This window comes from Microcaecilia unicolor, chromosome 2 (assembly GCF_901765095.1).
Source record: "Microcaecilia unicolor chromosome 2, aMicUni1.1, whole genome shotgun sequence".
Classification (NCBI taxonomy): Eukaryota; Metazoa; Chordata; class Amphibia; order Gymnophiona; family Siphonopidae; genus Microcaecilia; species Microcaecilia unicolor.
The window spans coordinates 60121171-60145407 of NC_044032.1; the positions used below are offsets into that span (position 1 = coordinate 60121171).

A 24237-nucleotide genomic window follows, 5' to 3' on the forward strand; every position below is an offset into this window, starting at 1 on the left:
AAAATATTTCCTCCTATTGTTTTGAAAGTATTTCCATGTAACTTCATCAAGTATCCCTCTAGTCTTGTACTTTTTGAAAAAGAAAAATCGATTCACATTCTACACCACTCAGGATTTTGTAGACATCAATCATATCTCCCCTCAGCCATCTCTTTTCCAAGCTGAAGAGCCCTAACCTCTTTAGCGTTTCCACATACGAGAGGATTTTCATCCCCTTTATCATTTTGGTCGCTCTTCTCTGAAACCTTTTCTAATTCTGCTATATCATTTTTGAGATACAGCAACCAGAATTGAACACAGTACTCAAGGTGAGGTTGCAATAAGGAGTGATACAGAGGCATTATAGTATTCTTGGTTTTATTTTGAATCCCTTTCCTAATAATTCCTAGCATCCTGTTTGCTTTTTTGGCCGCCAGTGTACACTGGGCAGAAGATTTCAGCATACTGTTTACGACACCTAGATCTTTTTCTTGGGTGCTGACCCCCCAAGGTGGACCCTACCACCAGGTAACTATCCATCTCATGTGCCTCTAAGTTACACTCCCTATGACAGTCTCCAAGTTCCATAAAATAATTATGTATCATATTGAGATTAGAAAAAAGATTTGATATACCGCTTTTCTGTGGTTACAATCTTGGCAATTTATATATTTGAGGTACTTATTTTGTACCTGGTGACTTACCAGAGTCATGAGGAGTTGCAGTGAGAATTGAACCCAGTTCCTCAGGCCACTGCACTAACCATTAGGCTACTCCTTTACTCCACTATATTAGAAGTATAGGGAGAGAACATATGGAACACTGAACATATAATTTATGGACAAACACTGGGATGGCCTATGATTTTAAGTCTATAAGGTATACTCTTTCAGGTGCTTTAACTCAATCTTTGTATAATGTAGTCAAAACTGGCTAAAATCTCCAATACTCAATCCAATCAACACTGGTCTTGTGGAGTAAAAGAATGATATCCTTGCACATCTACGTTTGTACTGCAACACTCTGAACCACTTCTAGGAACAAGTCTGACACTGAATAAGCGACCATTTGGAACTGACTGAACTAATTAGAAATTGATAATATATGGAAATTGAAAGGGCTCCCCAATTTTCTTCCTAATGAAAGAGCTACCCTAATGAACAACATTGCTAGATTTAACCATTAAGTTAACTTTAAAAAACTGAGAAAGCCAATATACAAGATACCTTTATAAATAGTGGAGACAAGTCTGTCTTTGCCATAAGCAGCAATAGTGGAGAAAAGGTGCAGGTACAATGCCACAGTTAAATCTGGGCCCCAGTGGGTGGTTTTTTGCTCCGTACGATATCACACTTTAGTTGGCCATATAGAATGCACACATTGAGAAAAATCTATGTTTATGTTAAGAGTGTCTTTTTGTTCTTTTCTTTGGAACAGAAATATATGTTAATACATCCCTTGATTAGTGAACTGTATTGTACGTTTCTTAATAAATAAATTTGAACTAAAAGAAACCTAAACCTCAATTGTTTCGCTTAACCCTGCATAATATAATCCCTAACTATCTGTAACAAATTGTATTTCCAACATTCAACTCATATTGTAAGGCCACACTGAACCCGCAAAAGGTGGGGAAAAATGTGGGATACAAATGCAATAAATAAAATAAAATAAAAAATAAAATAAAAATAAAAAAATAAATCCTATGCTCAACATTGTTTCTGTATCCCTAGCCAGACTTTTTTGTAATGTCATCCTCCACTCCAGGGGATAGACAACTCTACACTTTCAAAGGGCACAAGCTGACTGGATTTCCAAAACACCCATGATAAATATAGTTAATTGCTTTGCACACCAACGAAGGTACAGCATACAAATACATTTCACACGTAGTCATCATGGCATCCTGAAAACCCAACCGTTTTGCGAAACTCAAAGATCAAAGGAAACTACCCCCCCCCACAAGGTAGTCACGCATAAGACATCGGTTTCCCATAAAATCGTACCTTGTCGAGATCCCCCCCTCACACTGCTAGAGAAGGGAAACCTCGGATCACTTCCTCGTCTTCTCAACGACTAGTACTAATCTGCTCAGCAAAAGAGGTTTCGTTAGAGAAAGAAAAAGGCTGCTGAAGATTCAGCCTCTGCGGCAGGCTGGCCCTTCCTTACCCTCTCATAGTGAACTTGACCAGGGTAAGCCTGGATCCCGCGCCGCCGAGCTCGGGCTGAAACTCGGGATCGCTGGCGATCACCTTCACACCCACCATGGTCCACCGCAGAAGGCTGAAGGGGAAAGCAGCAGAGACCTAGCCACAGGTGGAATATCACGGTCCCCGCTGGGGCTCCGGCTTACGTCCTCCTGGTTCAGTATGCCGCTTCCTCCTCCTAGGCTCTATACAAATCCAGCTGTGTCACTCTTTTCCACTTCCGGTTCCGGTTATGGGTCCGCCGGCCTCGCCTGACGCCTCGCCAATGCTAATACCGAGTCTCAATCTAACCTCCTTGTGCCGAGTCACGCCAAGGCTCAGGATACTACGCATACGCAGCAAAGAGCGTAAGAAAGAACGTACCCAGCAGGCACCGCGCATTCTCGCTCGCTTAAAGGCACAGCTTAAATTAGAAACATAACGGCTAGAGTAGGGCGAGGGCGGGCAGTTTTGATGTGGTTTAAGCTAGTAAAGCAGCAGGAGCGTTCCGTCTAGATCGGGGTTGGCTACGTCTTGGCAAGGTTCCGCGTTAGGAGTTACGGATCAAGAAAGGGATCTGGGTGTCGTCGTCGATGATACGCTGAAACCTTCTGCTCAGTGTGCTGCTGCGGCTAGGAAAGCGAATAGAATGTTGGGTGTATTAGGAAGGGTATGGAGTCCAGGTGTGCGGATGTTATAATGCCGTTGTATCGCTCCATGGTGCGACCGCACCTGGAGTATTGTGTTCAGTACTGGTCTCCGTATCTCAAAAAGATATAGTAGAATTGGAAAAGGTACAGCGAAGGGCGACGAAAATGATAGTGGGGATGGGACGACTTTCCTATGAAGAGAGGCTGAGAAGGCTAGGGCTTTTTAGCTTGGAGAAGAGACGGCTGAGGGGAGATATGATAGAAGTGTATAAAATAATGAGTGGAATGGATCGGGTGGATGTGAAGCGACTGTTCACCGCTATCCAAAAATACTAGGACTAGAGGGCATGAGTTGAAGCTACAGTGTGGTAAATTTAAAACGAATCGGAGAAAATTTTTCTTCACCCAACGTGTAATTAGACTCTGGAATTCGTTGCCGGAGAACGTGGTACGGCGGTTAGCTTGACGGAGTTTAAAAAGGGGTTAGATAGATTCCTAAAGGACAAGTCCATAGACCGCTATTAAATGGACTTGGAAAAATTCCGCATTTTAGGTATAACTTGTCTGGAATGTTTTTACGTTTGGGGAGCGTGCCAGGTGCCCTTGACCTGGATTGGCCACTGGTCGGTGACAGGATGCTGGGCTAGATGGACCTTTGGTCTTTCCCAGTATGCACTACTTATGTACTTATCATCTGGTGATAGCAATGGAAAATGATTTATATAGATTATCAATTTTGTTATTGATTTTTTTTACTACATGAGTTTACGGGGATGCTCCTGCCTGCTACAAGCGCAAACGATCTCTGCCTCCTAGTAGCTGTAAAAAGTTTCATTGAGACGTTTTTCTAGCACGGTAATATGCAAAATACAGCTGTCTCGATATGCTTTTCTGGAATCAGTAAACAGGTTATTTATTTATTTATTTGCACATTTTATACCCACGTTTTCCCCACAGTTTTGCAGTCTCAAAGTGGCTTACAATGTGCTGATAGACTTGTCTGTGAGGTATTATCATTACAATACAAGTTTACAAAAGTCGAAGACAATAGTATATGATTTGAATTTTCTTGCTTTTGATTTAGCCATTTTGGCGCAATGTTTTAGGTGCAAGAAGGTTCCCTGACGAAGAGATTCGAAACGGGACCGTAGGAACCATTGCATTTCTCATGATTTAATTGGATTAAGCGCCTTTCATATGAACATTTGGCAAGATAAGTGATTCTATATTTTCACATATTATATATTTTTTTTGATAAAGTAAATAAGTAAATAAAAATTTAAACAAGCAGGAAAACTGAGGGTTTTTGAGTCAGTGATGACTTTTCTACGGACTATAAATGAACACGTAAGTGTGTAAAATATAGCCGTAGTTGTTGAGACGTTTCCCTCATGGACAAAAAAACTCTGCTATATTTGTATTGAGACTGATAGACTATCGCCAGATCAGCGGTGATAAGGTTACAATTAAATTTGACAGAATAGAAGAAAGAAGAAAATAGGGAAAGGAGAAGAGAGTCTAAAATGGTCCGCAGACACGTTGTTAGGAGGACTTCAGGTTATATAATGAATCCTTGGAGTAGGCTGAACCTCTGTCGGCTGGAAGCGATGTAAATGGACCGGACACACCAGGATGACCTTGCATGATGGAAATGGAGTCCTAGAATGTTTTTGTGTCAATTGCTCCTCTTGTTTATTATGAGGTTCGTGTTTGTGGTTGACGAGTTCCTAGTTCTTTCCAGTAAAGGGTCATGTCTAGTCTGAAGTGATCAGACCAGCCATAGGATTGTATGAGTGAAGTTAAGAAAGGAAGCTCTCACTTTTATTTGGCCAGGCAGCATTGAGGAATGATCTATCAAGTATAGGGTCCAGAGGGAATTAAAGTCTCCCCAAGTAAGGTGTGAGCAGAAAGTGAGGTATTACCAGAAGAGCTTAATTGTGGAAAAAAGATGAATCATTGTTATGAGCATAAATATTTATGAGTTATTGGTTTTTCCTTGAATTTCTCCATCTATCCAAGACCAACATCCATTAGGGTCTTAAACATAAGTAGAGAGTTGGAATGGAAAAGACTTCCAATGAGAATAATACTCCATTTTACTTTCCAGAGGCTGGTGCAGCATAACATTGATCAAACCACTTCCCAGAGAGTTTATTAGTTTTCTCTTGACTCAAATGCGATTCTTCCAGAAAACAAATGTCAAAGTTGAGCCTTTTAAGATATAGAAAGATCTTCTTCCTTTTTATAGGGTTAGAAATGCCTTTAACATTTAAAGATGTAAGTTAACCTTTATTATAATAGAAGTGTTTAAAAATGATAACTGGTGCAATTTCAAAAAAGCATCATTCTGAAAAACACGACCCATGTAAGTGAAACAACAGTGAAACTGAAATAAAAGAAAACATGTAACACTGAAATGTTCAGGTTCACATGCAACTAGCAGAAGCAAATAGAGACTCCATCACCAGCTGCTCCCAATGCCTTTAGTTTGGGACCTAGATCCAAAAAAAGGCTTATACTTTTTTGCAGTTTTCAATAAGTCAGGAGCAAAAGACAAGTTACAACCATTGTATCATAAGTCTTTTTTTGCTTTTGCAGCTTGCAAAATTTTAAAGCCTGCGTGTATTGCAACATTGTAATGACGATTGGCCAAGGATATTGTTTACCATTCAAGGACCTAGACGGGACCTGACGGGCGTGAGCCATCTCTAAAGGAGGGTCAAATTTTATCTCCAGGAGTTGAGGCAGCAAGGTTGACAAGAAATTAGTCATGTTTGTACCTTGAGGATGTTCCAGGAAACCCAGCAGATGATTATTCCTTCTCATTCTGTTCGCCATGGCCTCAATTTCATTCTGAGTATATCTGTCTTATTCAGTCGCCTTTGGACCTCTTTGACCTGCATGTCGTGTACTGACACGCATTCCTCGAGTAACTCCAACCTCACATTTAATTGAGTGAGTGAGTTGAGTAGACATCACTGCTATGTCTGATTTAATATCAGATGTATTTTAAAGATTTTGTTGCATAAGATCTTTCTGGGAGCTTTAAATCCTCCACAATGATGTTCTTGTCTAGCGGGAGTGGCTTTGAGCATTTAGTTGCAGAATGCACAGAAAATGAAGCATCATTTTATATGGTTTAGTAGACATTGCAATCCAGAAGTGAAAAAACGTAATTGTTTAAATTAAATGCACAATGAGCAGGTGACCAGATTTAGAAAATTGCTGGTGAGAGAGATCTTCCCCCCCAACATCAAAACTGTTTCACAGCTATGTCCTACCCTGATTCCAGAATTGATGGGGGTGCAGAGCACAGACCCTCTCAACCTGTTCTACTAACTGGTGACAGATAAGTTTTTCTGTGTTCTTTGAAAGAAAACAAATATTTTAAACAGGTCTTTAGTTTGTGGGGTCTGAAGGATTGAAGATTGGCCAGACAACAGTCATCTTCTAAGATTAGGGAACTTGTCCAAGAGAAAGAACACTGGAAATGACATTAAGAGCCAAAGGAAGCAGACCATGTCTAGATATATTGATCCAGTTAGAGGGAATTGGATCTAAAAAGCATGTAGTCAATCTGAGAGACAGCTGAATAGTCCATCGGTGGGATAGGGGAACCAGAGGAAGAGACTCACTCAGTGGATTGACCAGTTATATAATTGATTTGGAACAGCCTTACCAAAAGAACCTTGCAGGGCCCTACTTTTATCAAAAAAAGCACTGCTCTAGAATCTCTACTGATGGGAGGAGGTTCAGAGGAACCAGAAGACCCCATTGTGTCAATTGAGCAACCAAGAAAAACATAGAATGTGTAGGATTATCAGAGGATCTAATATGATTATTATAATAGGATCTACGGGCAGTTCTTAGACTATAAGTTTTCTGCCTGATTTTGCAGAAATTCAGTGCCTCAGGAGTCCCATACTTCCTCCATTGTGTTCCGCAATCCTAGCCTGTTGCAGCAACAACTGCAAGCCTGGTGAAAAACCATGGTTGTTTATGTGGAGACCTCACTGGATATGATTAGTAAGGGGGCGTGTGATGCGTGTTAGGGGCATGTTAAGGGCGTGATTTGGGTGTTCCTAACACTTACACATTTTTCTGCCATAATGGAACAAAACAAAAACTTCCAGGACTAAAACTAAGACCTTTTTAGCTAGATTTGTTTAATAATGACTAAGCCACAAATGACCAGATGACCACTGGAGGAATAAAGGAATGATCCCCCCTTACTCCCCCAGTGGTCACTGACCCCCTCCCCCTCCCGAGATGTGAAAGAAATAGTATATAGCAGCCTCTATGACAGCTTCAGATGTTATGGCCAGGCCTATTTGAGCAGCAAGCAAGTTCCTTGAGTAGCCAGTGGTCGGTGCAGTATACTGTAGAGAAGGGAACCCAGGCCCATATCCCAGCCTAACTAGTACACTTCCGTTGGAAAGAGTGAGCCATTCCAATACCCACCAGAAACCTACTGTACCCACATATAAGTGACACCTGCAGCCATAAGGGCTTTTGTAGTGGTGTACAGCTGGGTACAGTAGGTTTTTGTGGGTTTTGGAGTGCTCCCCTGTCACGATTGTGGTCGTGACCCCTTTCAGGCTCACCTTATTTCCGGCGGTCAGCTTCTGAGCTGGCTTCTGTCTGTTCTTTTCTGAGTTAGTTCTGTCTCTGTCTGCTGGCTGCTTCCAGCATGGCTCTGATTACTCCACTATACTGCACCTGTGTGTGTTAAGCCTCTCGGTGCTTCAGTATGCTTTATGCTTGTGTTTTGGTTAGTGTTCCTCTTGTCCTCTGGTGGCCAGACCTGGTGGCTGCATTGGATTGTCTGTGTGCTGTTTCCCGTTCTAGACTTCAGCCCAGTCCAGTCCGGATCTTCCGGCCCTGCCAGACTTGCTTGTCTTGTTTGAGCCTGCACAGCACCCGTAGCTGTCTGGTGATTGCTGCAGCTTGAATCTCAGCTGCTGCTGGGCTTATTAGCTATTTGGAAACTCTCTGCTTGGCCTTTGCATTGTCTAAGGTCCCTGGTATGTTGGGGTGCTGGTGCACTTCTGCCTAGTCCAATTTATAGTCTGTATTTCTTGCCTGATTCTAGTTTAGTCTTTGTGTAGCTTCTTGTTCTGTATTGCTTGTTTCCCAGTCTTGCTTCTTGTTTGTATGTCTTTGTCTAGTTCTTAGTTGCCTGTGTTTCTTGTTCAGTGGCTGCCTGTCAGCTTTCAGTTCTGTCTCCTGTCTATCAGTGTTTGTTCCCCGTTTCAGTGGCTGCTTGCAGCTTTCAGTTCTGTCTCTTGTCTATCTGTGGTTGTTCCCTGTTTCAGTGGCTGCTTGCAGCTTTCAGTTCTGTCTGAGAGTCCTAGTCTAGTATTCTGCTAGCCTCCCTGTGTGTTCTAGTCCCTGTGTGTATCCTGCTGGTATCCAGTTCCGGCCCTGTCCGACAAGTCCTGCCGGCCACCTGCACCCAGGGGCTCAACTCCTGTGGAAGGGTGGCCAGGTGCAGGTGAAGTCTAGCCGTCCCTGTCCAAGTTCTGTCTTATCCCTGTGTGAGGTGGTTTTGCCTGCCACTGCCGCTCCTCGGCAGTGGCCCAAGGGCTCACGATCCTAGTTCCTGCTTTTGGAAAAACGTGACATCCCCATACAATATAAGGGGTAACGGTGAGATATGTACTTGGGACCTTTTATGTGAAGTCCACCACAGTGCCCCCTGTGGTTCCCCACTGTTCTGCTAGGATGTCTGTTTGACTACTAAGAATGCTGGCCCCCTCATACTCCTCAATGGCTTGTTTTTGTGCGTTTTTCTCTTGGCTTTTTTTTTTAATAGTCTAAAGATAGACGCATTGAGCACAAAAACATCAGTCCAAAGATAGACTCATTGAACACAAACATCTAGCAAATGGCCATTTTCAAAACAAAAAGATAAATGTTTTTGAAAATTGCTATATTCACCACTTGAATTTTGAATGTTTTGAGCAAAACATCCAAAGTTGGATTTAAATGTCACATCAAAAATGCCCCTCAACATTTCCTTCAAAGGAAAGTGCATTTAATTACCTGATCCTTTTGCTTCTAAAGAAAGCCCTATTTAAATCTGGTTGCCTGCTTTCAATCCACCACACCTGCAGTGTGTCACCATGATGTAGCATTTAATTTTCTGTTATGGCAATGTGTTATAAACAGCCCCCAGATAACCTGAGAACTTATACAAAAAAAAAAGAACTTATAAAACCAGATTTGGTGAAACAGATCTTAATTACTGTATTATTTCAAAATACACCTTTGCAAAGATGGTTGTCTCTAGAAGCAAGAGGCACACCCCTTCTTAATGTTTACAGGTTTTATACCCTTTCTTTTTAGTTACATTAAGTATCTGCTCGTAAGTTTTTCATTGGATATTGATCACATTTACCAACCCCTAATACATCATTGTTAATTATATAACAGTCCTCTAAAAATTTGCCATCACCCTAGCAGCTGAGCCCTATCCATTGTTAGTTCTGCTTGGTCTGCATTTTTGTGTCTTTAAACCTTTATGTGAGAGAGCTTTGCATAGTTCAGCACATGGCATATTCCATCTTCCCCATTGTCCATAGTCTTACAGCTTCATGGTCTCATGCTTAGATACATTGTTGTTTCAGCTCTGTGGGCTTCTTACTCCTCCTTTTTTTTCTCTCTCTCAGCACTTTTATCATTTTGCACACATTACCTTAAACTAACAGAGTTTCTTTTGTTAATGATTTTAAAAAGCTATAATATGGTGGTTCCTGTTAGGAAGGGCCTACAGAAGTATAGCCCATCCCTAAAGAGTTCCATTCTACCAGGGCATAAGTTATTTTTGCAATTATGTTAAATGAAAAAGCAATATATTATACATATTTCTCACACAATGGAATGGTCTTTTTTTTAACAGCAGAACATCTTCTTGAGGATAAATGATCAGTTAGAATTACATACTGTAGACTTCTGTTTCTGCATGGACAAGAAATAACTACTTTCAGTTAATAAATACATGTTGTTTTTTCCATTGTTTTTTATATGTTTATACATTCTGGAATCTGTGGAATATGGGTAGGGATGGGGGCGTATGGAATGGATCATAGCGGGTACAAGTAGGTACAGGTTAGATTCCAGTGAGGGAGGGCAGGGATGGGTGAAATTTCTGTCGGTGTGCAACTCTCTACTACAGATCTAAAAAAGGAGCATGATACTACTATTTACTAAACATCTAAAAAGAGGATTCATTCTTTGTGCAAAACTACGGTCTTGGGCAAAAGTGGACACCAGTACAAATATCAAGCTGACTGGACCTGTTTCATGTACCGCAAGAATACTTAATTTAGCAATCTACCGTCACCACATGAATCAGCTTTAGGACTATGAACCATATAGGACCATCATAATAAAGCATGTTGTCTATCCCTTAAATATTCATTCAGTGAGCCCATTAGATGTACCAACTCCAGTTCAGTTCAACAATTGCCTGAATTTGTGGAACCATTATCAGATGGAATATCTATAAATGCACTTGTTGAATGTCAAGTATCCTCCTGTGCTGTTGGCTGCCATTCTTATTGGTTTTGTAAGGTTTCATACACCTAAGTTCAACCTCTTGATATCTGAATATTTGTCACTCAGAGTGAAGGGAAGATATTTATTCAGCTGAATATGTAATGTTGGGTACAGCCACTAAGTGGCAGCAAAAACCATATTCTAGCCAAGCTTGTGCTATATAGCTGATGCAGCCACAAAGGAATAACATCTCTCTATGCTCTGTGCCATTGTGTAAACAACATGTGAAGGCCTTGAACTTCTGCTTAATCCTATGATGTTTATACCTTCTGTTATGCTGTCACACATTATAAGTTAGGAGAAGTAAAAGACAAGATTTAGTATAGGCTAAACAGTTTGACATTTTGTGTATTTTTGAGATTTGACCAATCTGAAAATGAAGGAACAGCCTTCTTCCAAAATATACTTGGTAGGATTTTCTACAATCCCTCAAAATAGATGAAGGAAGGAGGAGAGGCCCTAATATATCTTTCTGCCCTTTTGGTAAAGAGACTTGCCTTGTGTTTCATAATTTCTTGCCTTTAAATTATTATGTTTCCCAATATTTGTCCTGTTAGATTATTTCAAGGTTGCATTTATTTGATTGTCCACTTAGGGTCAAACCATCAAAGAAGATTAAAGATAGTAATAACAAATAAAATAGAAATTACAATCCAAAAATAACATAAAATAGAACAACAAATAACATTACAATACTGTTGTGCTTTAACAGACCCGGGTTTTGAAACAGCTTGCACCACAAATAGCACAAGTTAAGGATTAAAAGTTAATCGAAATAAATGAACCTTTAACATGACCTTAAACTTAGAAAGAGTGCCCTCTATGTGTAATGCCATCGGAAGGGCATTCCACATTGTAAGGCCCACTATATTGTGTGGAGTGGAGTGGAGTGGAGGAGTAGCCTGCCTAATGGTTAGTGCAGTGGACTTTGATCCTGGGGAACTGAGTTCAATTCCCACTGCAGTTCCTTGTGACTCTGGGCAAGTCACTTAACCCTCCATTGCCCCTGGTACAAAATAAGTACCTGAATGTATGTAAACCGCTTTGAATGTAGTTGCAAAAACCTCAGAAAGGCGATATATCAAGTCCCATTTCCCCTTTCCCTATATTAAACATTGATGCTCGCTATGTACATCTCGAACTGCAGGTACAACCAGCAAGCATTATTGAGTAGAACGCAGAACCCTTATTGGAACATATGGAATAAGGTGAGATGACAAAAATAAAGGAGTACCTGAAATCAGACTTATGAATCAACAGCAAAATCTTATAAACAATTGAATATTCCACTGGGAGCCAGTGCTCAAGTTACAACAATGGAATCACATGATCAAATTTATTTGCATTATACAACAGTTTAACAGCAGTATTTTGTACTAACTGCAGTCACTTGATCTCTCTGTCTGACCCCCTTCAAAAGCGCACTATGTTAATGACAAATGCAGCGATAGTACTGGTCTAATTCACCGCAAATTTAAAAAACAGGTCTTAATTACAGATGAACCATATTCTAGCCAAGCTTGTGCTATATAGCTGATGCAGCCACAGAGGAATAGCATCTCTCTATGCACTGTGCCACTGTGTAAACAACATGTGAAGGCCTTGAACTTCTGCTTAATCCAATGATGTTTATACCTTCTGTTGTGCTGTCACTTTAGTGTAATCACTGGTCCTCAGCCGTCTTGACTATTGCAATGGCATCTATTCAGGGTGCAGAGACATGCTCCTGAAAAAACTACAGACAGCTCAGAATACGGCTGCCAGGCTAATTCATGGTGCATCCAGATTTGACAATGCAAGACCTTTGCGAGAGAAACTGCACTGGCTTCCCATCAAGGACTGTATCACTTTTAAAATTTGCGCTCTAGTACATAAATTCATCTATGGCAAGCCCCAGCATACATGGACACCCTGATCAACTTGCCACCACGGAACTCTCATAGGTCTGCATGATCGTATTTAAACCTCCATTACCCGTATATTCTGGACTTAAATACAAAAGAACCTATGCATCACTTTCTCCTACACTAGTGCTCATCTCTGGAATGATCTGCCTAAGTCAGTGAAATTTACCGTTGATCATCCTACCGTCAAAAAAGCACCTCAAGACCTTTCTATTTGGCAAAGCAGACGCATCACTCCTGTCTGGCATCTCTAACTTCTGACTGTCTTCCCCGCTGTCATATTACCACCTCTGCTTCTCTCTTTTTCTTCACGTTCGCTTCTGTCCTTCCCATTATACTTCTAGGACATTAACTGTTGGACCTTGCCTGCTGTTTGTTTTATGTAGATTGTTGTAAGCCACATTGGGCCTACCCTGGGTGGGAAATTGTGGGATATAATTGCTGTAAATAAATAAATAAATGAACCATGCACTTTAAAAGAGAGAGTAGAATCCAATATAACTCCTAGTACCCTAACAGTATTGTTAGCCGGCAAAGTAACTTTGCCTATTTTAAGAGTTGGCAAATCAAAATTTGATTGACTTCTATGTTTAGCATGTTTACTCTCAAACTGTACACCCGCCTAGAGGTTGTTGACTGTAGCAGTTTTATTATTCCAAGTGTGACTGCTTATTAGTTAAGATTAGGCTCTTAGGTTCCTACAGTTTGTTGCCCTCGAGGAGCCTCTGATGAGACCCCATGATGCAGAACTGATGATAAGCTGGCTGTCCACTTTCAGCCTCTATTGTCTTTCTGAGTGACTTTAGCTTAGCACCTAGCTGACCATTTCTTGTACTCATGTTCTAGATTTCTGCCACTCTTGAAGGTTGACAGATGAAAAACTGAGCCCATCCCCATTTGTTCGACTTACTTTTGCTCACAAAACACTGCTTGAATAGTAGTTAAGCATATACTTCTGTATCACAGCTTCTTTGGACTGAATCTTTCTTAAATTGGATTTTGCTTGAATATCAGGATCCTGCCATTTCAGAGAAATTTGAAATTATAGTAATTTATTCTAGATGCAGAATTGATGATTTCATGATTTATCTCACTGATGAGGAAGTTAGCTGTCAATTTAGTGGAGAGCACTGATTACTTAGTCAGCTCAAGGTGTACTGGTTTGAGTGAGTATAAAAAAAAGGGGGGGGGGGGAGAAGAATTACTAGGGATATGTGAGATGAGTTGTGCCTTGTTGTGGTTCCACATGTAGTCCATTATCCAGTAAATGGATTCCGGTTCCCTCAAATGCCCAACAGGGCAGATGCTTAAGCGGCTTCTATCACCTGCTTGTTCCTGGATCACTTATTGACCTTATTATACCAACTAGAGTAACACAATAAACAGTCTGTAGAACTCTCTGGGATCTATATGACTAAGACTCAGGCATGAAGGGCCTTCTCCATTATGCTATGGGCAGAGACCAGGAAGCCAAAAACTGCTGTTTGAATGCAGTCAGGAGATTTTATATTTAGGGGGGTGTTTTCGCCTGCCAAACGCTTCCCTCCTTATTGTAATATGGGAATACTAGCTACTCTCTCTTTCTGGAAGAGGCTAGAATGCCCAAGCACATGTATTACTCTGCCTGGCAACTTCTGAATAGACAAAAATAACCCCTAATCAGGATCATGTCCAAAAAAATTAATATATTGTTAGCTGTATCTACAATAGTCCCAGGATTTTTTTTTGTATTTGCAAACACTGATGCCAGAACCAGTGCATGCCAGACTGCCAATTTTGGGGTGGGCCTGAACCCAAAGTGGGTGGGCACAAAATTTTCTCTCTACCCAACCACCCCCTCCCCCAGCAAAAATTTAGTCACACTTTCAGTAGCTTTCAGAGGCCGAACCTAACCTCCTGCCTCAGGTCAGTATAATGCTGTTACGGTATCCTCTCCTGACCTAAGGAAGGAAGTATTGGGCTCTGAAACTTTATTAACACAGGTACCATATTATTTTATCCTAAATTAAAAATAAAATTATTTTCTTTACCTTTGTTGTATGGCCATTTACTTTTTCTCATTGTGGTGCTCCCAGTCTCTAGATTCTGCTTTCCTTCATTTTTGCTTAACTCTTCTGCCAGGGTTTCCTGGCCATTTGTCATTTTCTCTCCTTTTTCTTTGCTTTCTTCAATATTTTCTGCCTCTCTCTCTCTCTGTCCAGATTTAATTCATTCTTACTATCCATTCTTTAATTTCCTTCATCTACTTATGGCTTTTCATCTTTTTCTCACCCTTCTTCTCCAGTCTTTCACTACTTCCCTTTTCCATGCAGCAGCTTTCCTCTTTCTCTCCCCATCCTTCCAGGATCTCCCCTCTCTCTCCCCATCCTTCCAGCGTCTCCCCTCTTCCTTTCTGCATCCTTCCATCCAGTGTCACCTCTTTCTCCCTACCCTTCCATCCAGCGTCTTCCCTCTTTCTCTCCCATCCTTCCACCCATCTACCCTCTCTTCTGATCCTTCCATCTAATGTCTCTACCTCCTTCTAACCAGTGTCTCTCTATCTCTCTAACCCTTTTCTGTTCAGTGTCCCTTCTCTCTCCACATCCTTCCAGTCTCTCTCCTTTCTCTCTGCATCCTTCCATCTGTTTTCCCTCTTTCTCTCCCCATCCTTCCATCTGTTTTCCCTCTTTCTCTGCCATCCTTCCATCTGTTTTCCCTCTCCCGATTCAGGCCCGCCAGCCCCAGCTCCCATTGCCGGCCACTGCTGCTTTTCCTGTTGAGGCAGCAGGGCCGGCGCTACAAAAAGAAGAAGCACTCAGCTGACTGAGCTGAGCGCCAACAATAACGAGAAAAAATGTTTAAAAAAAAAAGTGCGGCACTGCAGGCAGCCTTGAGGCATTGGCTGGAGCGAAGCAGGGGCAGTGACGTAAGAGACGGGAGGAGCCTGCAGAGCTAGCAGCCAATGCCTCAAGGCTGCCTGCGGTGCCGCGCTTTTTTTTTTTTTTACATTTTTTCTCGTTATCGTTGACGCTCAGCTCAGCTGAGTGCTTCTTTTGTAGTGCCAGCCCTGCTGCTCAACAGGAAAAGCAGCAGTGGCCGCAATGGGAGCTGGGGCTGGCGCGGGCCTGGAGGAAAAGTGGGCGGGCGTGTGTGTGCGCGATTGGGTGGGCGGGTCAGAGGTGAAATTGGGTGGGCCTGGGCCCATCCAGGCCCACCCGTAGCTACGGCCCTGTGCCAGACAAAGGGGAAAAATTACATTACTTCTAGTTGAAGCACTGAGAATCTACACAAGCACCCATACTGCACGATTTCATTCACCCTACAGCTGATTAACTGGAGGTGTAACCTAATGATTAGTGCAGTGGCCTGAGAAGCAGAGGAACCGGGTCTGATTCCCACTGCAGCTCCTTGGGCCCAATACAGAAATCACCTGCAGGGTTACCAAGGGTTAGACACTGGTTGTACACTCTGAGGAATGCAGAGAGAACTTATGCACAGATGTTAACTTGTGCAGTAGTAACAACTGCAAATTGTATTAAAATGTATGCTGATGTGGAACTTTAGGTGTTCCAGATTACGCTGCCCACTTTTAACATGTGTACAATGCAAGAATAGAAGTTTTGCAGAGAGAATTTCTTGTCTATCTTTCACATTAAGTGCTGATTTATGTCTTGTTATGCAAGCAAAATGAATCCCACATGTGCTTGTGTGAGAAAACTGAGAGTGAAAGCATGTATCGGCACCTGTTCTGCGCCTAAATACGGCCTCTCAAAAATTTCAAGTGGAAATGGTTTTTGCAAGGCTCATATTTAGGCACAGAAAAACAAGCACCGATTGTGCTGACACTTTTGTTTTTGGTTGGACAGGTGCACAAGAAGCCGTGCTTAATACAAAATCTTGTGCACATATGTCTGACATACTCCTCCCACATTTGCCGTGCGTAAAATTTGCATGCAGTTTGCTTCTTGCATGCTGAAATATTACACTAATGGTAGAAGGACAAGTTCAGACATCCAAGTGAGGCTTTGCAAGCCTTTCTCATCTCCCTCCTAGTGACACTGGACAAGACATTTAAACCCTCTGTTCAGTGTTCCCTCTTAGCTGTGCGCATGTACGCAGGCACACAGGTCAGAAAGAGATCGCACATGCCTATCAACTGCACATGCAAACTTTTTGTTGACTTTATTGTGAACATAGACTATACTGCACACATTGAGTCGAGGCTGGAAACTTGTGCACATGGGCCAGCAAAATTAGTACATTGCCTCCATTGCTCGAGGTACAAAATAAGTACTTATATATATTATGTAAACTGCTTTGATTGTAACCACAGAAAGGTGGTATATCAAATCCCATCCCTTTCCCTTAACTGTTAGGGATGTTCCTGGCACTTAGTGAAAGGTAACCATGCTGCTAGTATGGGGCAAAGGTCACTAATGCAGAACGCAGTTAGCTATGTCTCTGTTAACTGCTCCTTTTTATTGGCCACATTAACAATTAACATGAAGTAATGACCCTTTCATTAACTGCAAGGTGCTATTCCTGTCTTAAAGTTCACATTTTTCCAGATGTCTCTACGGATTCTCAGATACACAGACAGTTCTTATTGATGAAACCAGGGGTGCTTCAGATTGGAGCTACTTTTTTCCTTAGATATCCCTGTAAATGTGTGGTTAGATATCAAACTGTTAAGTATGTTTTCTTCGAGCCTTCTCATATCTCTGCCTTCTTAGTGGCTAAGTGTACAGTGGGTAATCAGAGTGTTACTCAATAGCTCTTCAGGAATACTGTATACCCGTCCAGCGTTTCAGGTTAATTTTTCCTAAAAGGTTTTTTTCTTTTTAGCCTCTCTTTTTATAGTCTTGGACTGTAATTGTGGACTTGAGTAACATCTCTTTATATTTCTTTATATTATATTTTATTTTTATTATTTTTTCTTTGTCACTTTTCTGTACCAGTAATTTGCTTGAATGTAATTTAAACTTTATAAATTAAAAAAACAAAACAGGATAATTAGCACATTCTCCTTAGTATTACTCATCTAACATAGCTTAGTAAATAGGATCCCAAATGCTTTTCACACACCTTACCATTGTCCTATTAGTGCTACAAGATTATTTATTAATTTATGTAGCTTGCAGTTAATACTGCTAGTAGAAATAAAAATCACACAGTAATATAATTAAGCACAGTAAATGATAGCAAAATAAGAACCTACATGATCCATCCAGTCTGCCCAACAAGGTAGCCAGATCTGCGCCCATCACTTTGTGCATGAGCTTCAGACACCCATGCTTAAATTCTGGTTATCGGGTCTCCACCTTGCCAACCATATAGGCAGCCAAACATGATGGAGATGATATATGGTTAGAAGCCAAGACTCCAAGTATTTCTGACAGTATTCACTTACCATTTAAATGTCCTTCCCCTCCCCTCACTCACAGCATATGACAATAAAAAGTGATCTACAACACTGGAGTTGCCGAAGCTTCATCCTGTCTTTTGCCATTTTTTCGGAACACAAATCGCCAAGGTTTGTCTGGCATCAGTCTCAGTTCCCCCAATGCTGGAGATGCTTAATCTTCTTTCAATCTTTTGCCATTTGTGGGGCACAGACTGTAGAAGTCTGTCCAGTATAGACGTCAGTTTCCCCCAAGCTAGATTGGTAATTTTCTGTTCAGTTTTTTGCCACTTTGTGAGACACAGAAGTCTGTCTGGCATCGGTCTCAGTTTCCCAATACTCTTGCCCAAGATAACACCTCAACGAAGCCATGTTTGTGTTCCATCCCTCTTTCTACGTAGAAAATGTGTCTATCTTACGCATTTTTTAATTTGCTCATCATTCTTTTACTCTACCATCTCTCCTGGAAGGACTTCCAGGTGTCTATTACCCCTCTCTGCTGAAAGTATTTCCTGATGTTACTCCTCAGTCTAGACCTCCTTGCAACCTCCATTCATGTTATCTAGTTCTAGCCCACACCATACATCTCTAGAAAAGGTTTGTTGGTATATTAATACATTTCAATCACTTAAATATCTGTATCATATCACCTCTTCTCTCAGCCTTTTCTCTAGCCTATACATATTACAAGTCCCCTGTCCTCTTCTCATACTTTATTGGCACAAACCTGTACAATTTTTTGTCACCATCCTCTGAAACCAACGCAAGTCTTTTCACTATTCTTGACAGAAATAAGGCCATCCAAATCTGGACAGAGTAACTTCAAGTAGGTACTCACCAAGGACTTACCACGGAGCATCAATGCTCATTTCTTCTGCTGGTTATCACCTCTCTTGTCTGAATTGCAGCTTAAGCAGTCCTTACGGGCAACAGCCATCACACTTCTCCCATTGTTTTGCTGCCTTGAGATCCCCAGACACCATTGCTTCAAGCTCTCTCTCTCCTGGGTCTATGCATTCAGTCTCTCACCCCCATACACTACATACTGCCCTTTTGGATTTCTACACACCAAGTGCATCACTGTTTTTACTTCTTTGCATTACATTTTAACTACCAAACATTCAACCATTCTTTTAATTTTATGTAGATTCCTTTTCTTGATGTCTGCTTTCTCTGGGAGTCTACTGTTGCTGCAGATCTTGTTTGTAACCTGTCAACTGCAAAGTGGCAAACTTTTCCTTCTAACCCTTCAGCAGTGTCACTCACAAAAATTGTTGAATAAAATCGGCCCCAGTCCCGATCCCTGAAGCACTCCACTACTTCCATTTCTATCCTCTAAGTAGACTCCATTTACCACTACCCTCTGTCAGTCAACCAGTTAACCAATCCAGTTCACCATTATGTGTCCTAACTTTAGCCCACTGAGTTTTATTTATGAGCCCTCCTATGTGTCAAAGACCTTACTGAAATCAAGTAGACTACATCCAGCACATGACCACTATCCAAGGCAATCGATGCATTTGGCACAATTTTCCTTGGTAAACCATGTTTGCCTCGGATCTTGAAACCCGTTGCAGGACACTCTCTATCCTTTCCTTGAGCAGTGCCTCCATTACCCTTTCAATCACTGAAGGAAGGCTTACCAGCCTATAGTTTCCCACTTCTTATCTGTCTCCACTTTTGTGAAGAGGGACCACATCCATTCTTCTCCCAGTCCTGCAGAACCTCCCCCATCTCCAAGGATTTATTAATCAAATATTTAAGAGGACCCACCAGAACCTCTCTCTGCTTTCTCAAGATTCTGAAATCAGTGGTGTACAGTATCAGGAAAATCATATAACACTATAATAGTAAACAAAAACACAGACAATGTAGTAAAAGCAGTAGCTTAGTGGGGTTTAAAAAAGGTTTTTGGATGACTTCCTAAAGAAGAAGTCCCTAGAGACCATTATTAAAATGAACTTGAGGAAAATCCACTACTTATTTCTAGGATATGCAGCATAAAATGTATTGTACTTTTTTGGTATCTTGCCAGGTACTTGTGACCTGGATTGGCCACTGTTGGAAACAGGATGCTGGGCTTTGATGGACCTTGGTCTGTCCCAATATGGCAAATCTTATGTATGTAAGATAATATACATATTGGAATATAAAGAGGAATGCATAAAACAACACAAAATCTTAAAAAAAGAAAAATACAAATATGGCGACAACAGTAAGGGAAATACCACAAAGAAAGGGCAAAGGTAATTACCACTCGAATTATGAGGATGCCAGGAAAATCAGAAACACACTGATAGTCACATTGTAGCCAATAATCATTACCATCAACAAAAAATGCTTGGCTAAAGAGCCAAGATTTCACTCGAGTTTTAAATCTTTGATATGACTCTCTCTTGCCCGAGATCAGATGGTAATGAATGCCAGAGGAGCTACTATATTGTGTGAAGTATCTAATCAGTTTAGCTGCTGTTGGTATGACCAAGATAGAGTAGGTAACTTAGGAAGATCGTAAAGAAACTTTTGTGAATATACACAATGAGAGAGAATCAAATAAACAGGGACACTGAATAGTAAATGCACAATGAACAATCATCAAAATTAAAACATTTAATCCTACTTCAAATCGAAAGCCAATGTTGATTAAATAACACTTCCATGGCTGGACCAAGAGAACCTGATGCCTTTAAAGAATTATGGGGCCCTTTTCCTAAAGCTTAGCATGTGCTGAATGCTAAGAAGCTCAAACCTGCCTTGGCATCTCAACAACTCTGTCCTTGTGAAGAGGTGCATGTGCAGCACTCTGACAGTAGAATGGAGTGGGCCACTGACACTAGGGCTATGGCTCTGTCATCTTAATTTGCCCAGCAGGGCCGACGAGAGATTGATCCAGGCCCGTGACAGAATTGTCATCGCAGCCACCCCCCCAAATCATCAATCACTGCCACCGCCGCCCGCCCGCCCGCAATACCTTGGCTAGCCCCACCAGCTGCAAGCAGCGTGCCTCCTTCCTCTGCCCAGCATTGCCTGCACCTGTGGCTGCTTTCCTCAGGTCGCACATGCTCAGTCTCAAAACTGAGCATGCGTGCCTGAGGCCAGCAGCTGCTAGCAGGCAATGCAAGGGGGCCCTTTGCCTGAGTTTTCTCTCTTCTGCTCCTGTCAGACTCAATCACCCAGGTCCCGTCAGGAACAGGTGAGAGAGAGAGAGAGGACCCCTTTGCCTGCCCCCCCCCCCCCCGGAGGCCTGGGTCTGGGGAATTTTGCCCCCTGCCCCCCCATCTCAGCAGCCAATGTTTCCCAGGGTAGCTGGTTTGTTTGGCCCCTCCAAGAGAAAAGTTGCTGTTCTGCCCCTAGTAGAATTCATATATGTTGGGTAGACTGGTGCAACCAGCAAGCTGACCTTCTGCTTAGTCTGCTATCCTGTTTGTCCTCAGAGAAAGGCTGCATAAAAATGTCAGTCATGGATTTCATAGCAGTATGAAGTAAACAAAATGATTAAACAATAGAACCAACTGAACAGGTATTTTCCTGTCTTATGTAGCCTTTGATTTATGATTAGCCAAATACGTTTTCTGCATAGTTAATGAAATTGCAAAAAATATTTCTATTCCATTCTCTTTTAAGTTTATCTCTAACTTGTGGCACATTATACTTTTTAAAAATGTTTTGCAAATTATTTTGAACGAGTAGCTAGAATGAGAGCCTGGAAATGTTAACATCTGGAATGAGCTCTAAGGTAAAACTGTTTGACTAAAACTTGATTTCACAGAGACGAGACGTTGCTCTGATGCTTTTTGCCTCACTTTGTTACAAGGATCATTTAACGCTACAGTTTTAAAAAGAGACACATATTTTCTTATAATTGGATAGAATTAAAAATCAGCATACGGTGAGAAGACTCCTGACGCAGGCCTGCACGGCCGAAAACACAGCTGTGTCGAGTCGAGTCCCTTTCCCTCCTGCTATCCTTTAGTTAATAAAGTGTTTTAATTTTTTTTATAAACAAGTGTCATCTTTTTCATTTTTTAATTCTTTTATGTATTTGTATTTTAAATACAAATTTGATCTTTTTTGTTTTAATTTTGGATTATTGTTCTTTTTGTTAGTCATCTTCGCTGTTTTGCTTTTTTGGGTGTTTTTTTGCGAAGACTGGTTTCTTCTGTTTTTTGTACTACATATGACTAAGTTGGAGTACACAAGCACCCCTATTGAGAGACATTTTACCTAAGTTACAAAAGGTAAAAAAATAAATATCTAATTGGGAATGAGCTCATTTCGCCTATCAAAGGTCTTGTGGGCACCATCCTCTCTGCAATGCAATGGAACATGCTAGCTGAAATGAAGAAAGGTTTGAGAAATTCTGAGCAGACATCCCATGATGAAAAAGAATAGTGAGAAATCTTGTTTTTTCCCATCATATGGTGCAGCGAGCTCATGATAATAAAGAGGAAGTACTTTCTAGAAGATAAATGCACATTTTAAAAGCTGAGGATGCACTGCATGTAGTTCTCTTAGCATTAGCCTACTACTTTAGTCCACAGCCACAGATTTGAGAAACCGTTTGGGATATATGACCCTTAGAGGGGCACTTTCAATATGATATCTAAATCTATTATGGATGATTTGTGAAAAACATCCAAAATCCAGTAGCAAACATGACCATTTCAAACCAGAAAAGTGTCCAACTTTTTGTTTCGAAAATGGTCATTTGCTAGATGTTTTTGTGCTCAGTTCATCTATCTTTAGGACCATTTTTGAGGGAAAAACACACAAAAACAAGCCATTGGGATGTATGGGGGGCCCTGAGCCAGCATTCTTAGTAGACTGGCCACACAGAGATCCCTAGGGGGCACTGCAGTGGACTTTACATAAAAAGTCCCAGGTCCACATCTAATCGTTACCCCCAGGGGGGCCCAAAATAGTCTGCCACCTGTGGTGGGGATGGTCTGCCACTCTGCCCTTTCCCCCCAGTGTGACATCTCCCCCTTCCCTTCCCCAAATTTACCTTCTTTCTGGTTTTCCAAAGCGGTTTTCCCATACACTGCCCTGCCGCTGGCCCCGGCCCCTTCTCTCTACTGCAGCCTGCCCCACCTCCAAGGAAACAGGAAGTACATCAGAGAGGTGGGCCATAAGAGAGAAGGGGTCGCCAGCAGGGCAGCATAGACATTTTTGCTTTGTTCCATTATGGCATAAAACTGTTCAATATAGGGACACCCAAGTCCCACCCCAGTACGCCCCCTTCTGACTTAGACGCACTGCAGAGAAAAACATCTCAAATCCAAGTTTCGAAAATCACAATTTGGACATTTTTCAGAGAAAAACATCCAAATGCCACTTTATGCCATTTTTGAGATGGGTTTTCCCTTTTGAAAATGAGCTCCTTAGTGTTACAACTTTATTTTCTTTACTGAAAGGATTTTAGCTATTTCTGTTATCAACAGGCTTGTGTATTTTTATGATAATAGTTTTGATATTTAACACAGAGCAAGACAAATCATAAATCAGCTTTCTAAACAACGCTACAGCTTTCATTTGTGACTTTTAGAATTAAAATTAGAGCAAAATAGAGTTGTAGAAGGAACTTAGCAATCCTTTTACTAAGCTGTGTTAAGCACTAGCTTGCGCTTAGGACTAGATTCTATATATGGCACCAAAACTTCTGCGCCAAAAAAATAAGGTCTATTCTATAAATGGTGCTCCGAGTTTGGTGCCATTTATAGAATAGCGCTTCGCACCAGGAGCCTTGCCTAACTATTAGACATGAGGATTTACACCATGTCTTCATATCGGAGCACTCTCATAATGATAGGCCTGGGGTATTTGTTTTGTGGTATACGCCGCGACAGAAACCCGATGAGCTCTTTCTATTTCAAAGCATCATTCAAATTGTAAATCCAAAAGTGAAGGTATGAAGGATTCCAAATATTTAGTAACTAGTAATAAGGCCCGTTTCTGACACAAATGAACGGGCACTAGCAAGGTTTTCCTGGGAGTGTGTATGTTTGAGACAGTGTGTGTGAGAGTGACTGTGTGAGAGAGAGAGTGAATGTGCGAGTGTGTGTGTGTGACAGAGAGAGAGTGAGTCAGGGTGCGAGTGTGTCTGTGAGACAAAGAGTGTGTGTGTGAGACAGAAAGTGTGTGCGAGTGCGTATGTGAGACAGTGACTGTGAGAGAGTGTGTTTCACACAGATACACTGTGTGTGAGAGAGAGAATGTGTGTGAGACAGAGTGTGAGAGAGTATGTGTGCAATACACAGACTGTGAGTCTGAGAGAGTGTATGAGAGTGAGTGTGTGAGACCGAGAGTGTGTGTGAGACTGACTGTGTGACACATAGTGAATGTGACACAGAGAGAGAAAGACACTGACTGTGAGAGAGTGTGTGTGACAGAGAGAGTGTGTGTGTGACAGAGATACCTCCCCCCTCCCTCTGTGGTCTGAGGACCCCCTCCCCCCTCTCAGGTCTGAGGACCCCCTCCCCCCTCTGCGTGGTTGGCAGCACTGCGCGAGTGTGTGTGTGTGACTGAGAGTGAGACTGTGTGTGTGTGTGTGTTTGTGATTGTCCTCTCTTCCCTGCCCC

General features: G+C 41.6%; 1 protein-coding gene across 1 annotated transcript in view; it reads right to left on the reverse strand.

Moving 5' to 3' along the window:
* The window catches only part of TXNL1 (thioredoxin like 1), a 61246-nt gene extending 55593 nt beyond the window's left edge, over window positions 1–5653 (reverse strand). The window contains exons 1-2 of the mRNA XM_030191913.1: window positions 5596–5653; window positions 2149–2327 (exon numbers count right to left, since the gene is read on the reverse strand). Of these exons, the coding sequence (XP_030047773.1) occupies window positions 2149–2327; window positions 5596–5653 (237 nt within the window). The remainder of the gene's footprint in view (window positions 1–2148; window positions 2328–5595) is intronic.
* Window positions 5654–24237: the final 18584 nt, after the last annotated feature.